General features: G+C 41.7%; 2 protein-coding genes across 5 annotated transcripts in view; both read left to right on the top strand.

Annotated features, from left to right (window-relative positions):
* Window positions 1-12,244, top strand: part of B3GLCT (beta 3-glucosyltransferase) — a 78,182-nt gene extending 65,938 nt beyond the window's left edge. For all 4 annotated transcript variants that reach the window (XM_083736856.1, XM_083736854.1, XM_083736855.1 and 1 more), the window contains 3 exons: window positions 1,392-1,511; window positions 3,207-3,351; window positions 9,802-12,244. In XM_083736856.1, coding sequence (XP_083592982.1) covers window positions 1,392-1,511; window positions 3,207-3,351; window positions 9,802-9,963 — 427 coding nt within the window. In that variant the 3' untranslated portion in view covers window positions 9,964-12,244. The remainder of the gene's footprint in view (window positions 1-1,391; window positions 1,512-3,206; window positions 3,352-9,801) is intronic.
* The window catches only part of LOC310843240 (cilia- and flagella-associated protein 337-like), a 1,288,916-nt gene that overhangs the window by 137,701 nt on the left and 1,133,809 nt on the right, over window positions 1-17,406 (top strand). The window lies entirely within an intron of this gene.

Below are 17,406 nucleotides of genomic sequence, written 5' to 3'. Positions count from 1 at the left end.
AATATCCTTCTTAAATTGTGGAGTCCAGAACTGGACACAGTACTCCAGGTGTAGTCTGACCAACTACAGGTGTAATTCCTGGTCTGGGCATTATACTTCTGTTGATACAGCCTAGAATGCCATTAGCTTTTTCTGTTGCTGTTAAGCTTGTGGTATACTATAAGACCCCTGGATCCTTTTCACATGGACTATTGGCAAACCAGGTATCTCTCTCCCCCATCTTATATTTGTACAGCTGGCTGTTCCTGCCTTACATTTCTCCCTATTGAAATTTATTTTGTTACTTTGGACCCAGTTCTCCAATCTGCTAAGGTCACGTTGAATCCCAAGTCTGTCTTCTGCGACATTAGTTACCCTTCTCGGTTTGGCGTCATCTGCAAATTTGATGAACATCCCCTCAATTCCTTCATCCAAGTCATTTATAAAGACATTGGAAGAACAACTGGTCCAGGACAGAACACTGCAGCACCCCACCTTTTCTGAAATTTGCTTTCCTTGTAACATTTTTATGTTCCCCCATTCAGCTGGCTAAAAGAGCTTATACTGTAGCACATGTTCTCAGTGCCTTTAGTGATACCAAAGTCATTTGCATGTTTGAATAATTTACATTAAAACACATGTTCATAGACAATAGATTTCAAGATGATGGACTATTTCTCAGCCTAGCTTGGGGCCCCAACATGATACAAGTTTTGATGATGTTCTGGTACAATGTACCTTTCACTAATGCAGTATATTTAGGAAGGTCTTAGAGCTGGTTCAACAGCTCTATGGGGGAGTGTTAGCTGAGTCTTGCACTAGTATTCCAGTTGCTGTGGAAGCACCATCTGGAAGCTCCCTAATTTTCCAGCACAACAGCTCCTAGAATTTGGATGGTGAGATCTAGTTATACATTTTGAGACAAGAAATACCTCTTTCATAATGTGAAATACAATAGTTCTCTGAACCTGCTTAATTTTGTTTGAGGTTGTTCTGAAATATAAATGCATTAAAATGATATACACTGACATGAAAGATTTTTTATGAAGATCTATTTGTCTTTTGAACTCCGAAATCATTCCTGCTTGCCATCCTTAGGGAATAGTCTGGGAAAACTATGGCTATTTATTATGAAGTAAAGACACTGTGTGTCAGACAAACTTAAATATTCCTTTTAAAGTAATATTTCATTAAATATATAGATCTGACTTTGAAGCAAAGCCAAGAGGATTTTTTATATTATTATTGGGGGGCGGGGCGGAGAAACAACTTCTTAAAATAATCAGAAGACATTCGTTTTAGTCTTCAATGTCAACAATTAATCTGCACGTTTTGTTTAGGCTGACAGCTTAAGAGCTTTGGAACTGCTTAAAGGAATTAAGTGTATTTGAATATGCTGCTTCATCTTTTAGCATTTCTAGGCTCCAGAAATTTCTCAGCTGCTACAACCCAACCGAGCCAGTGATTATTGGAGAACGCTATGGCTATGGATTGGGGTCAGGAGGCTATAGTTATATCACTGGTGGAGGAGGGTAAGTTGTTTAATTTAATCAGAAATGGGACTTATTTATTTATTTTACAAAAACATTTCTGTACCACTGTATCATAAAAAATATATCACAGTCACTTACAACAACATAAAACCAAGCTATAAAATCATAGAAAGTTAAAGCAAGTTAGAAGCAAAAAGAAATGAAAAACAAACACTGATAGACCACTGTGGATGATGTACTCTTAATTGCCTGCGTGGGCCTGGCAGAAGAGAAAAGTTTTTGGCAGGCATTTCACTACCTTTGCTTTTTAATGTTTTATAAATGATTAAGGGTGAGCCATGAGGTAGCCAAGCTTGTTGATGAGACCACATTGTTCAATGTGATTAAAAGAAAAAAGGAGTTGTGATGAGCTCCCAAAGGATCCCTCGCAACTGGACAAATGGGTAGTAAAATGGTAAATACAATTCAGTGTGTGCAAATGTAAAGTGATGTGCATTAGGGCAAAATAAAATGATCATTTCACAGTGAATGGGAGCAGTGAATAAGTTCCATGCACAGGAGAGGCAGGTAAAATCAAGTATTGAGGTGGCTGCCGCACCTGTTCACTCAAGACTGCTGATGCAGTGCTGCATTCTTCTGCTGGGAAAGAAAGTTCTTTGCATCTGCAGCCCTCTCTCGTCTCAGGCAAGGTGTTTCAGGGTGCTTTGTTTCCAACAAGAGGAGGCATCTGCAGTGGAATACCCAGCCAAATGATTGCAGCATAGCAGCATTAGAGTCTCTGCTATACTCAGGAGGCATGTACGTTAACAACTTTCTACACATTCACAGTGCGTTGAGCCTCTTTTTGATGCACAGTTGTCTTGGCTGTCACCCTGCTAAGAAAACTCAGTTGAGGGAGAAATGCTGTTCTTATCATCTTATGAAATAACTTACAGCGTCAAAAGGAGTGACTATAAGACTCCAATAATCTTAAAGCACATGGTTAGTGGCTTGGGTAAATATTTTCACAAGCAACTGGATACCCTTCTTAACTTTCTCAGGTTGTGATGAGTTTTCAGAACTGAAATAGGCATATGACCAAGCATTCTGTTTGGTATTGACATTACTTTTAAACACTAAGATAGAAATATGTTTCTAATATCAAACGAGCCACAGACTGTAATATATAGTTACAACTGATACCATGAGCTGGTTCAAGTGTAATGCTAAGCCAAACCATAGTTTAGGGTTAATGTGAGGTTTCGGAAAGAGCAGATTGCAGTGGTTTCTATTCTCCACTGCTTCTGCTGCTGCTGCACTGCTGTGTACTAAACCATGAACTGTAAACTCAAGTTGTCTGGAGAAAGACAAACCATTAGCCCAGATTTGGATGATGTCCTAAGCCAAACCATTGCTTAGCTCATAGCAGCAACATGACCAGAGGAGGAACAAAGCAGGTGAGATCTCTATGGGATCACACACACTCACCTGTTAGCTAAAAACCATGGTTTAACTTACCATTTCATGTGAACCAGCTCTATATCACTAGTGATATTCACCATATAAAGGAGTGTTCACAACCAATCTTCATTCATTCCTATGAGCATCATGACCCAAGTGTTAATTTTACCAAACACCTTTGTGCTAGTAGACGATTTGTATTTGGTGCTGTCATTTTGTAATTGTCGTAATCATTTGCACCTTTTTGCCATGATATAACAGTTAAAACTTTTCTTGTTAACTTTGTCATTTAAGGATGGTTTTCAGTAGAGCAGCAATCCAAAGATTATTTGCTAGTAAATGCCGGTGTTACAGCAATGATGCCCCTGATGATATGGTGATTGGAATGTGTTTCAGTGGTTTAGGAATTCCAGTAACACACAGCCCTCTCTTCCATCAGGTGAGTATAATTTATTATTTTTTTATTACTCATAGGTCCCAGGGCAGATAGCAGCATTAAAGCATAATATTAAAAATGGTTTATGGTAATAAAAATAAGATGGGTTCTAAAAACATAAACCTCAAGTACTGCAAGCCAGGGTAAAGAGAAGTTTGTAATTTGGGGGCAAGATCCAACATCACACCAACTGATGTGGCAGAACTTCCCCTTGCTCTCTGGACTCCTGCAACCCACCCACCCCCTGCCCATCTCCTCTGGAGCTGATGGAGGGTGGAAGCCCCATTCCCATAAGCAGAAGTTTGTTGTGCAAGCCAGCTGACACTTAGATTTCACCCTTAAACTGCTTCTGTAACAGAAGCACAATTTCGGGGGGGGGGAGAGAGAATATTTATTAGATTCTGAAATGGGAAATAATATTAGTAAAATCTTGCTGCACCTACATAGTGTCTCCTCTTGTCAGTGAACCTGGGATACATGGAAAATTGCAAACTGAAAAGGGTGTGCTGACCCTCTGGAAGTGGTATAAATAAATGATAAAGGCTTCAGTCTTACGCACACATACCCAGTGAAAAAATGGAACTTTTGAGTATTGTGTTATAAGGAGTAGAAACTCAAAAACGAACAAACAAAACCTGCTTGATATTTTTTTTTTATGCTAGAGAACAGATGTAAAACCTTTCAGAATAACAGGGGAGGAAGGAAATGTTAGCTGAACAGGCCATTAATATTGCAGTGCTTAAAAGTTTACCACATTTCTAAAAATAGGTATATCCCCACATCTTACTTGGTTCTTACTTTGTTCTGGCAGAATATATATATAAAAATAGTGTCTTGCCTTAGTCACTTTATAACCTATAATTAAAAACCTATCAAAGAATTGTAGAGTTGGAAGGGATCCTGAGGGTCATGTAGTCCAACCCCCTGCAAAGGAAGGAGAGTCTGCCAACTTGCGAAGGAGTCTGTTCCACTGTCAACAGCTCTTATACCAGAGGGTTCTCTCACAGCTGTTCTCTTGTTTCATAGAATGCTAATATCATGATCAAGGTGTCTGGGGAATGCCCCAAAATCCAACTACAGTGGTGCCTCACAAGACGAAAAGAATCCGTTCTGCGAGTCTCTTCGTCTAGCGGTTTTTTTGTCTTGCGAAGCAAGCCCATTGACGGCTTAGCGGATTAGCGCTATTAGCGGCTTTTAGCGGCTTATCGGCTTAGCAGATAAGCGGATAAGCTGCTTAGCGGCTTAGAAAAAGGGGGGGACCCGCAGGAACTCGCAAGACATTTTTGTCTTGCGAAGCAAGCCCATAGGAAATTCGTTTTGCGAAGCACCTCCAAAACGGAAAACTCTTTCGTCTAGCGAGTTTTCCGTCTTGCGAGGCATTCGTCTTGCGGGGCACCACTGTATTCTGGACAACAGCCACACAAGAAATATGTAAAATAGCTAAGCAAGTATTAGACATCACCCCAGAATTGGCCCTACTAAACATCTTCCAAGGCAACAATGCCCATTTACACCACCAAGAACTCATAACCCACCTACTTTCAGCAGCCAGAAATACCATAACCAGACACTGGAGAGACCTGTCAGGAGTAAGCATGGACCAATGGTACCAAATAGAATGGGAAACAGCCCTACTAGAAAAATTAACCAATAAACTGAAACTGACACGGGGACAAACAGAAGAAGACGCCTTTACCCCGGTATGGCTCCCCTTTATCACATACACAGCCCAACAAGACAATGACAATAATCCACCAACAGCATACAAATCAATATGGCTAACCTGATCCAAAACACCCACCCACCCCGCTCACACACGAAAACAAAGATCACCACAGCCAATCACAAACAAACAACCACACCCCAGGCCAACCCCAACCTCTCTCACCACCAAAGGAACACAGGTGAACAGCACAAGCAACCCTGACACCAAACCCTACATACATTAAGCATAATAGAAACATCGCCACCCGACCCCACCCCCACCCATCTTCCCTCCCTCCACCCCCTTTTTTTCTCCCCCTAATGTCTCAACAAATTAAACAGATTTGTAAAAACGTTACATGGAAAAAATACAAGAGACATTACACTTACTTCTGTAAACCAAGAATTATTTTTTTTTAAAAAAAGAATGCTACTATCATAACACTCCACAGCTTTTATATTTAGCTCTTATGGTTAATGAGAATGAATTTGTTAACGATGAATTTGTACTATGGTTTAGCTTTTTAGGCAAGGTTTGTTTTGTTTCTGCTACGTCTAGCTATGTATTTAGTTTTCTCACACAAAACATGCTTTATTGCTTTGTCAGACCTATTCATTTCCCAAAAGGCAATGCATGTTTCTATCTGTATTTTAATACAATATGTAAATACTTGTTTTGAGTACATATATCTAGAACCTGATTGTAAATGTAATATGAAAACAGTAACAAGTGTGACCAGGTAAAGTTGAAATGTGATTTAAATAACAAAGTATGTTTCAGTGTTGGATTAATTTCATAGGCTGATGCAGACTTTCTAGCTTCCAATAGAGCATGTGCATAAGCCTTCTACTTCCTTGTTTACATTAAACAGTCATCTTCCTTCTGAAGGATGGCTTTAGCCTCTATTTAACAGACTCTGTTAGAAGGACCAAGGACAATTTCATTTGAGATTTGTATGTCCTTCTGGAAGATGTGGATTACAGGGAATTAAGATACATCCTCAGATCTCAGATGAGGTCAGCATATAGTTTATCTAATGGAATTTTCTCTTTGAACATGGAATCAACAGTTTAAGATAGGAAACTCAAGTCATGATTGGTCCTTTGTTCTGGGGCATTCATCGCCATTATTCCCACTGACTGGTTAATACAGTAATGAGGTAGGCAGAAACTGACATACAGTGGTACCTCGGGTTAAGTACTTAATTCGTTCCGGAGGTCCATACTTAACCTGAAACTGTTCTTAACCTGAAGCACCACTTTAGCTAATGGGGCCTCCTGCTGCTGCCGCGCCGCTGGAGCACGATTTCTGTTCTCATCCTGAAGCAAAGTTCTTAACCTGAAGCACTATTTCTGGGTTAGCAGAGTCTGTAACCTGAAGCATATGTAACCTGAAGCGTATGTAACCCGAGGCACTACTGTACTAGGTGTTTTATTCCAGCCAGAGGAATTCTGTCTCCCTCTAGCCCAGAAGTCGCCCAGTTTTTCTCAACTAAATTGCAGTTTAGCCTCTGTTTCCAGAGGGGGAGCTGAAAGAGGTATCTCTTGCAGCAAAACAACATGTATTGTGACATCTTAAAAACACTGAATTGGCTTAGCATGTTATCCGAGTGGTTTGTCTTGCTCCAGGCAAGTTTTACAAGTCATGACTTTGTTTTCAGCAGTGCACCAGCAGCAGCAGCAGCAGCAGCCAGACCAGCAGAGAAACAAAGCAGTTGTGATCTCCTCTCTGGGACCTTGCATACTTGTCTGTTCACTCTAAATTATACTTTGGCTTAGCATTTTGTGCGAACCAGCTCTATCACTAGTGATATTAACTATGTGAGGGACTGTCCACAACTACTCTTTTTTAAATTTCTGCTAGCATTGTGATACATGTTTCACCCAGTCACATGTTTCACCCAGTGCAGTGTTATCTACTCTGATGGGCAACAGATTTCTAGGGCCCCAAGCAGAGATCTGTCACATCCCTTCCTCTTATCTGGTTCTCATATATATGTGTGTGTGTGTGCGTGTGTGTGTGTGCGCGCGTGCGCCACAGATTGAGCCTAGGACCTTTTGCATGTAAAATAGGCATCTAACCCCTGGACTATGGTCTGTCCTCTCATAGTCTCCTGTCCAAACCATAAACATTAGAGATTTAAACAAACAGCACAGAATTAGGCATAAAACCAAATTAGTGTTAATCGCTAGCTAAAATTCAAGTTTGTATTTGCCATTGATGGTAATACTTCCTATAAGATTTTGTCCAGGAATCTAGTTATACAGTGGTACCTCAGGTTAAGTACTTAATTCGTTCCGGAGGTCCATTCTTAACCTGAAGCACCCCTTTAGCTAATGGGGCCTTCCACTGACGCTGCACAATTTCTGTTCTCATCCTGAAGCAAAGTTCTTAACCTGAGGTAATATTTCTGGGTTAGCGGAGTCTGTAACTGAAGTGTATGTAACCCAAGGTACCACTGTATTCTGATTTCAATCTCAACAACATAGCTGAAGCAATGAAGCAGAAAACAGACTTTCTCTAGGTATCTTCTCTATTGCAACAACAACAGCAATCCATGTCAGGGCCTTGTGCAATAATAGCTCATTCATTTTTATGCAATCCGGGTTGCTTTTCTTTCCTGGGGTTCAATTACATATTTAAATTTCAATTCCATAAGAACATGAAAACAAGAGTTGAAGGGGAGACATCTCTTTAGAATAAGCTGCCCTTTTAAAATAACTGCCTGATTACAATGCTGAAGTGTTGCTGAGGTATAATTAATTATTTTGTCATCTAAAATCCCTTTTATTTCCTTCACTAGATTTACAGAGGCAAATTTAAATATTTAATGGCAACCAGTGTGTGTAAATTTGTTTGCTTTGGCATGAATACTTCACTAATGTGCACTGTTGCATTATGAGACAGTGAAAAGTAGATCCTGTTGGGATGCTGAAAAGGCTTTCATGAACAAATTACTTTTAATTGTCTCATTCTGTTGGCCTGATCCTCAATAGACTTTGCAGATTAGCAAGAGCCCCAGATGCTTGATTTGTATTATGGTAATAATGTCACCTATTGATCATTCAGCACCATGATTGTGTTGGCAATCAGATTCTGGTACTGGAACAAAAGTGGGATTTGATTTCATTTCAGGAAGTTCAAGCAAGAATGGAAGGCTTCAGTGATTTCAGTGCAAACTTGAATAATGTGGAATACAATAAATGCTAATTAATTAATTACATCCAAAAACAAGATAAAATGCATAAATAACAACTGGTTAAAATAAAATGTTATATAATATAAACCCTGGGATAATTTTTTAAAAGTTGCCCAGCACTGAAGTGAATACAATGGTGGTATCATGCAAACTTCCCCCGAGAGGGAATTCCACAAACAGGGCAGAACTCACTGCGAAGGCTCTTAGTCTTACCTTGGATGGTGGAAGTCCAGGGAGGAGGGCCTCCACTGGTGACCTTGGTACTTGGGTGGTTTAGTAAGGGAGTAGGGTTCCCTACTGAGTCCTGAACCATATAGGGCTTTAAAGGTGAAGACTTGCGCTCACAAACTGGAAGCTTTAGTTACAGGTAGGTAGCCGTGTTGGTCTGTCATAATCAAAACAAAATAAAAATATTCCTTCCAATATTACCTTAGAGACCAACTAAGTTTGTTATTGGTATGAGCTGAAGGGTGAATGCACATGAAAGCTCATACCAATAACAAACTTAGTTGATCTCTAAGGTGCTACTGGAAGGAATTTTTAAACTGGAAGCTTGTGAAGTTCTTTGAGTACTTCCAAAATATGCTCCCACCAACTGACTCCAGTGAAAAGCCTGGCTAATTACCGGTACACAGTGGCATTTAATAAATATATTGCATGAGAACTCCAACCCTGTGTTGCCAGGCTCTCCTGGCTGCTTAGAAATCTTGGGAACTGTGACGTTGAATAACAATGATTCTTGCTGCATTAGGTTTTTATGTAGTTAAGAACTGCTCCACAGGTTTTTCTGTAGCTAACGTTATGGTCACATGATTCAACACAAAAATCTATGAAGGAGTCTGCTAAAAATGTGTCTAATCTCCCCGTACACAAGATAAGAGAAGTGTGGATATCTGTTTTTCAGAGGAATATTTTTGGATCATTACTTCATCAGTTTTTGCTTGGGTTTGATGTGTTTCTTTTATCTAGTTGACATCTTCCCTTGTTTATCTTGACTAGAGTAGGCATTTATCTTAATTGCACCCTTCATTTTCATTATGCTATACTCTCAACTCTAAACCCGATCTCTCTCTCAGTGCAAAATATGCAATATGTAACAATAAAACAACTTGCATCTGTTTCTCTTTCCTTCAGATCATAACCTATCAACAAAATGGTTTTATAGTTAATGGATTATATGTGAATGAAGTGGTTATGGTTCTGAAAATCTCTGTATGTATTAAACTAGGTATCTGCAGAGTTGTTTAACATACATACAGGAAGAAACAGTGTGGCGGTTTTATTAGCTGTATGTGGACATTCAGATCCTGTCTGTTGGAAACATGCTGGACCAATTCCACTTGGTGTGTTGGATCCACATTGGCACCCGGTCTTACATGCATAAAGCCCAATGTTCACACATACTCTGTATGTGCAACCCCTACCATGCATATGGTCCAATTGTCTTCACTGGGCTTGACCGTACTGCATAAAGGCATCTTTATGTGTAATTCCAGTAAAAGCTTTCATGCCACATGAAACTCATTGACTCTCTTTCCACCTTTTTTAGGCTCGGCCAATGGATTACCCAAAGGACTATCTTTCCCATCAAGTTCCAATATCATTTCACAAACACTGGAACGTCGATCCGGTGAAAGTATACTTCACATGGTTGGCACCAGAACAGAAGGATTTTCAAGATGGACGTAAACACGTCCGGGAGGACTTATAATTTTTAATATATATATATATATATATTATAATATATAAATATTGCTGTAGGTTTAATATTAGAGCACCGCCTGAATTTTGTTGTTGTATTTATAATGATTTGTTGCCCACATTGTTCTGAACACTTAGGGCATGATCCGGTCCTGCTTTTGGCACACATTCCTGTTTTCTCCCTCTGGTGTACTAGTGACATGCATCACATAACTAGGGAAGGCTGGGCAGGGGCGTGGGGAGGGCGCATGGACCCCTCTTCCCTTGCAGTGCTTCACCAATGGTGAGAGAGGGAAAACAGATATATATTGAGCCCTATGGGACTCCTCCACACACAGGCACACACTAATACTGCGTCCTTCCTTAAATATCCCCATCCAGAATGAATTAAAATACATATCACACGCTCACATATTCATACATAAACTCAGTAAATCTACACACACATATATGTTTGTTGGGCTACAGGTCTTTTACTGCTAAATAACATTTACTTTTCGAATTTTGTAAACATCCATAATATGTCAAATACTAAGTTTTAAAAAAAATATTTTTAAAAAATTCAATGATCAGCCCCCTGTCCTCCTTGGTTCTGTCTCCCCACCCTGGTTGTTAGTAGCATATTAGGGGCCTCATGATAAAGTATGTTGAACTCCTTTGAGGGCTTATCCACACTTAACCTTTTCCCCTATTCTCTCCAGGCATAGGTCCGGGCTTTACAGCTCTCTCTCTGCCTCAGAACTTTCTCCGCAAAAACCCGCTCTTTAAAGCTGAAGTGTAACAAACTGCAACTTGGAGTTTCCATGGATTACCATTTGCTCTGGACATGGAGCTTTAAAGTGCTGGCCATGCCTGGGAAGTGCAGAGGAGTCCTGAGTTGCAAAGGATTTTGTGGATATTTTTTCTGTTGGTATGTAAACAGAAGGGAGGTTGGAATTAGTCTGACTATCAGACTAGAGATTTTCTGTATTGTCATAACCCTCTCTGTCTGTATGAACATGCACTGTTCAAAACACACACACACAATTTATAGATCATTTAAAATGCAAAGGCTTGATGTTACTAAACCGGCCACAAGGTGTCACTACTTAGACTCCAAAAACCTGGTTACACTTCCGTTAACAAATGTATCTCAATGAATCTTGGAAACTTACCGCTGTGATACTTACCTTCCTTACATGGCATTATGTAGTTTGTACGCACAAGACTGAACTCTAGTTTACATCCATAACTGAATGTCATCTACCACTTCCTTTTACTGAAGGGATACAATACATGTAATTGTGACATGCTGAAAGCAGCTTTTTTAATTCAGTTTTGCGTAGAGTAAGGCCAAGCCAAAAGCAAGGCGGGTGGGATGAGTAATTGTGAAAAACTTCACCGCCATCCATGAAACACACATAAATGTTTTCAGCAATTACCTATTGTAAGAATTACAAATGGGACAAAAATGCTGGCTAATTCAGATTGGTAACAAGAAACATTGCACTCACTCTGGTTTTGCTTCATAATACCATAACGTGCCCTGATACGATCAACTACAAGATCTCTGAATGGCTGGGATTACCTCAGGATAAGAAACCACTGATTTTGTTTGTTTGTTCTTCAAGACCCTGAAGTTACAGATCATGGAAAGAAGCAGTTGTGAGTATGGGCTAAATAAGGAGTATTAAAAAGACAAACAAGGACTCCCTTTGTGAATCTTCCATACCTTCACTCACCAAAATTTTGTGGTTGAAAATTAATTGCAGTCCTCCTAGAAAAGATTTGTATAGTATCTATCATAATAGTCCTAACATTTGTAACAAAACTCGTTTTGTTGAAGGCCAATTGAGGTTGCCTAACCTAATGTTGCTTGGTGTATTTTAACCAAATACAGGGTCTTAAAGCCATATTGTATAATTGTTTTAATGTATGTTTAAACATGGTTAGCACAGCACTTCATTATGTTCCAAAGCAAAGCAGTTTCTTACCATTGGCAAAAATGGGACAGGATTTTTTTCTGTCAGGAATTATTGAAGCAGTATGCGCACGCCCATGAATGTAGCTTGGGTATTTTTAAGCGTGCGAACGGTGAGCACATTCGAGATGGACAAGTGCTTGAATTGGAGGAACCAGCATCTTAAATGCTTTCTCTTTCTTCCCTCTCTCAGTGCCTTAAACTATAGATATTTCTACTGATAATCAGATCTTCTATGTTTTTGAACTGTATGGGGTATATTGTTATTTATGTTGTTTCAAACTGTGTAAATCTAAAATGGAATAAAACACAACTGTTTAAAAACCTGGAATGTATTATACTAGGACTTTTTCTTGGCAACAGAGTCATGAACCAATAACCCCTAGCAGTTTTTATGTTTAAATAAGTAGGGGTATCATATGAGAAAATGATGCATGATGAATTTGTGTGGTCTGATCCTTTGCTTGTTTACTCAATGTGAATGCTACTGGATCTGAAGAGACTCACTTCCAGTTATGTGCGCTTATGATTGCAGACCTAATAGGGTCTGGAAGGTTAGTGACCCTGAATAATTTGAATGGAAAGCCTTTGCAGTGAAGTGGAACACCTTTGCCTCCTAAGTCATAAAGGAAAGGAAAAGATAGGTGATTGCAAGAATGAAAACTGTCATGTATCCATAAAAACCATTTCCCAGTGAAGATTCAAAACTTCAACCATCTTGTTGCATTTTTGGCATATGTCCGTCAGAGCAGTTCAAGTAGCCTTGAACTGGCTGCTCCAGCTGGCAGGGTCTCCAAGGTAACAGACAGAAGTCTTTGCCAGCTCTGCTACATTCAGTGTTTTAAATGGAGATATCAGGAATAGAACTTGGGAGCTTCTGCATGCAAAGAATTTGTTGTACCATTCATAGTGACAAAGATTCACAAGGCAAGTGATGACACTTCTTAAGTTTGGGGGAAGCGTTCTGTGGTTGAAAGGTTAAAAAAAAACATTTTTCATTACAAAGCAGAAGTCATTTGTTTATTAGGAGTGTCTTTTGATGCTGCATTTTCATTGCCTGTACAGTGGTGCCCCGCAAGACGAATGCCTCGCTAAACGAAAAACCCGCAAGACGAAAGGGTTTTCCGATTTTTTAGCGGCTTCGCAAGACGAATTTCCCTATGGGCTTGCTTCGCAAGACGAAAGCCCATAGGGAAATCTCCGGAGACAGCGGGGAAGCGCAGCGCGCCTTCTCCTCTGTTCCCGGACCTGTCCTAAGGCTTGCGGTGGGAGGTCCGGGAACAGAGGACAAGGCGCGAAGGGCTTCTCCTCTGTTCCCGGGGCTTGCGGTGGGAGGAGGGTTTTTCCTCCCCACCGCCAACATTCAGAACAGCATTCTGAATGTTGGCGGTGGGGAGGAAAGCCCTCCTCCCACCGCAAGCCTTCAGGACAGGTCCGGGAACAGAGGGGAAGGTGCGCAGTGCTTCTCTGTTCCCGGATCTGTCTTGAAGACTTGCGGTGGGAGGAAGGTTTTCCTCCCCACCGCCAACATTCAGAAGGCTGTTCTGAAGGCTGGCGGTGGGAAGAAAAGCCCTTCTCCCCCGCCAGCCTTCAGAAGAGTTCCCGCCTAGGCTGCGGATAGCAGCCTGCTGCCCCGCGCAAGGGGCCCTCTGCTTAAGAGCGCCCCTCGCGCGGGGCAGCAGGCTGCTATCCGCAGCTTGGAGAGCCCTCTGGACCTCTTCTGAAGGCGGGCGGGGGGCAAAAGTCTTTGCTCCCCCCCGCCTGCCTTCAAAAGCCATCAGGGAGCATTTTAAAATCGCCCCGGGACAGCGGATGAATTCTCCGCTGTCCCGGGGCGATTTAAAAGCCCCCGGGAAGGCAGGCAGGGGGGACAAAGACTTTTGCCCCCCGCCAGTCTTCAGAAGAGGTCCAGGATTTTAAGATCGCCCCGGACAGCGGAGAAGTCTCCGCTGTCCCAGGAAGGCAGGCGGGGGGAAGCAAAGACTTTCGCCCCCCCCCCCGCCAGCCTTCAGAAGAGGTCGGGGGACAGACTGTCCCCGGACCTGGTCTGAAGGTGGTTTCCATAGGAACGCATTGATTGATTTTCAATGCATTCCTATGGGAAACCGTGCTTCGCAAGACGAAAAACTCGCAAGACGAAAAGACTTGCGGAACGAATTAATTTCGTCTTGCGAGGCACCACTGTACTATGAATCACATACTATTTTTTCAAGGCAAAGTCTTGGAGGTACATTGCCTGTGATTGTGGGGAAGCAGAGTGGGATTTACAGAGAAGAATTGGTGAGCAGCAAAGGCGTTCTGACATCACTCGTGCACACAGTGGAGCGTGGGGCCATGTTGTATGGACACCCTATAGCATGTGTGCACAGCTACTGCAGAACATTGAGGGGGCCTGGCACCTCCATTAAAATTTTTGGGGTGTGGCTCCCAACCCCAACCCCCCCAACTTGGCATACCTGGCTGGTGCAACTTAGGAATCACCTTATGCCAAGCTAGACCACAGGTCCATTTAACTCAGTGTTGTATACACAGACAGGCAGCAACTCTTCAGGGTTTCAGGCACGACTGTCTCCCAGCCCTACCCAGAGATGTCAGGGAGTGAACCTGGGACCTTCTGCATTCAAAGCAGACACTTCAGAAAATGGGGGAAGGGTCAGAAAAGTGTCAGCCCTCATCACCAGCAATTGTCAAGAGGGACAGCATCAGACCTTCACTGTAACATACCGTATTGGCCTGAATATAAGCCTCACCCCCCCCCCCGGCAAAAAAATCTGACCTTGAAAAGTTAAAGTGCGGCTTAAATTTGCAACCTTACAAAAATTGGCTTTTATGATATCACTGCTGAAACAGACATACAGTAAAACGGAACAGGTGTGAGTGCCTGCAGAATTTTAAGGGAGCGGCTTATTCGGGTATTGTCTTTTCTTCTTTCCCCCCCTTGATTTTAAAGGTGTGGTTTATATTTGGGCCAATATGGTATATTGCATTTAATAATTAATTCTACTTCCTGTGAAAATGGGAGACAGATTATTATTCCGCTTCCCTTCACATTCAAATGACCCTGAGTCAACTTAGTTAGAAGTTAGACTGGTGTGTGCTTGCTCTGCTGTATGGAAATGGCAACCGGAAAATGTAATCGGGAGCAAACATTTAATGAGATATTAGATGAAGCACCTGAGATTATACAAATGTGAGCTCTCTCCTTAGCTTGCTATGTGCTGTCTTAAAATATTATTCCGGATGTCATGCAGTTTTACCAGAGCTCTGTCCAAATATTGCTACAAGTTAATATATTGTTAATGCAGCTAGATTCATGGATTAAAATGGAGGCATACAGAATACCTACGTAATGTTTGCCGATTACTTTCTTTTAGTCCTTTTAGGACAACCTTCTCCCACATGAACCTGTCCAGATATTAGCAGGGGGAGAGCTAATCTATGGTCCTCTGATATTGCTGAACGCCAAATCCCACCAGCCCAAGCCAGTATGGCCAATGATCAGAGACGATGGAAGCTGTATTTCAACAACATCTGAATAGCGACAGATAGCAACCCCTGTATAAAAATAATCCTCAGCTCACCTGACTCTGAGTCCCATCTCTCTTTTCTTCAGTGCTGGGTGAAGCCTTTTTATTTTCTCGAGTGTTTTAGCTTTTCAGATGGTATTAGTACCTTTTGACTGTTCTGTTTTTCAGTTGTTATGTGATTTTAATTATTGGCTGCTTCAAGAGTGGGATAGGAAATCATTAAACATAGGCAGTGTGGTTAGCGTCTCAGACTAGGGAGACCCGGGTTGAGGTGCAAAATGTAATTTTAAACTACTATTAGATCTACCATATTTGTGTTTAAAAATTAAACTGTGTGGGCAAAGGACCCGTTTTAAGCACAACATAAGCAGATAAGATGCTGCTACAGTTCAGAGCAGATTAATTTTGATGCATAACCCCCTTAGGTGCTAATTTACATGGCGAATATTGCCAAGCCAAGACCTTTTGCTGTCACCAAGAAGCAGAGCAAACCTGCGCTTACCTGAGAGCTGGAAATTAAAAAACAAAACCTAAATGTGACACGACAATTTAATGAAGAGCAGAATATTTTCTCCATTCCTGCGATCAGAGAGTATTATTTCAGAAAATGCCATTTACATCTTCCGGCTTATTGCAGTTTGAGAAATGCCTCCCTCAGAAGATTCCTGTAGGGCATAATATTGTGATTATGTGAACAGCTGTATGAAAACAACCTCCAGTAATTAAACTGCTGCTTTTAAGACACTGTATTCAGCTTGGACAGTTTAATTATGCCCACCGTAATTCCAATAGTGCACTAACTTTCTTTCAATGTGCCCGTCTTGTGGGCAGCAATCCTCACAACTTCAGTGGCATTTATTTCAGTGATATGTTATTGCCTTCCATCGGTAGCCAAATCTCTTTGTTTTCTCTGGACAATGCGCAGTAGCCAACTAAAGAGAACTGCTAGTGGAAGGATTTCTACTCCTGCAATACAACTTCCCCTTCCTTTCCCCACACCCTTCCCAAAACTGCTCCAGAGGGTTGGGCAGGAAAGCCCAGAAAAGATTTATGGGAGCACATGTAGAGAGGAAGGGACACGGGTGGCGCTGTGGGTTAAACCACAGGTCGGTGGTTCGAATCCCCACAATGGAGTGAGCTCCCGTTGCTCAGTCCCAGCTCCTGCCAACCTAGCAGTTCGAAAGCACGTCAAAGTGCAAGTAGATAAATAGGTACCGCTCCGGCGGGAAGGTAAACAGCGTTTCCGTGTGCTGCTCTGGTTTGCCAGAAGCGGCTTAGTCATGCTGGCCACATGACCCGGAAGCTGTACGCCGGCTCCCTCGGCCAATAAAGCGAGATGAGTGCCGCAACCCCAGAGTCGGCCACGACTGGACCTAATGGTCAGGGGTCCCTTTACCTTTTATGGAGAGAGGAGAGGGAGGAAAAGTTTCTTTGAGCAGCTAAAAGTTCTTGCGCGAGTGGATCTAGTCAAGTGGATCCAGTCCAATGTTTTGGTCATTACAATCAAACGCCATCAAAGTGACATCAGGACATCGGATCTAATGTTCCCATGAGTTGAGCTTCACACGGGAAACTCACTTGAGACATTGGGGGGAGTTGTTTTTGCTGCTTCCTACTTTCCCCCTTAGAAAACCTGCTCTGCGGACTTGGAGAACAGTGTGGATGGTTATATTAGGGGTTGTAGAGGGGTGTGGGTAAAAATCACCTTGCCGCCACTTCCACTCTTGGGAACCTCTTCCGGATTAGAGTCCCTTTCACCATTTCTGTAAGTGCAGCTCCATTAAAAAATTATTAGCACTGCAAAAAGTATTGAAACTGTATATCAAAAGCATGAAAAGCAAAGCGTCTAAAAGTATGCTATTTGGTAATCTGATTTTGAAATGTCGATACTTGAGGTGGGCCTGGTTTAACATTTTGGACTATGAGAAAGAATCAGGAATATGCAACCACAAAGCAGAGACATCAC

Source organism: Podarcis gaigeae (assembly GCF_964106915.1).
Source record: "Podarcis gaigeae genome assembly, chromosome: 4".
In the NCBI taxonomy this organism is placed as follows: Eukaryota; Metazoa; Chordata; class Lepidosauria; order Squamata; family Lacertidae; genus Podarcis; species Podarcis gaigeae.
This window is presented reverse-complemented; position numbering and strand designations above follow the sequence as displayed.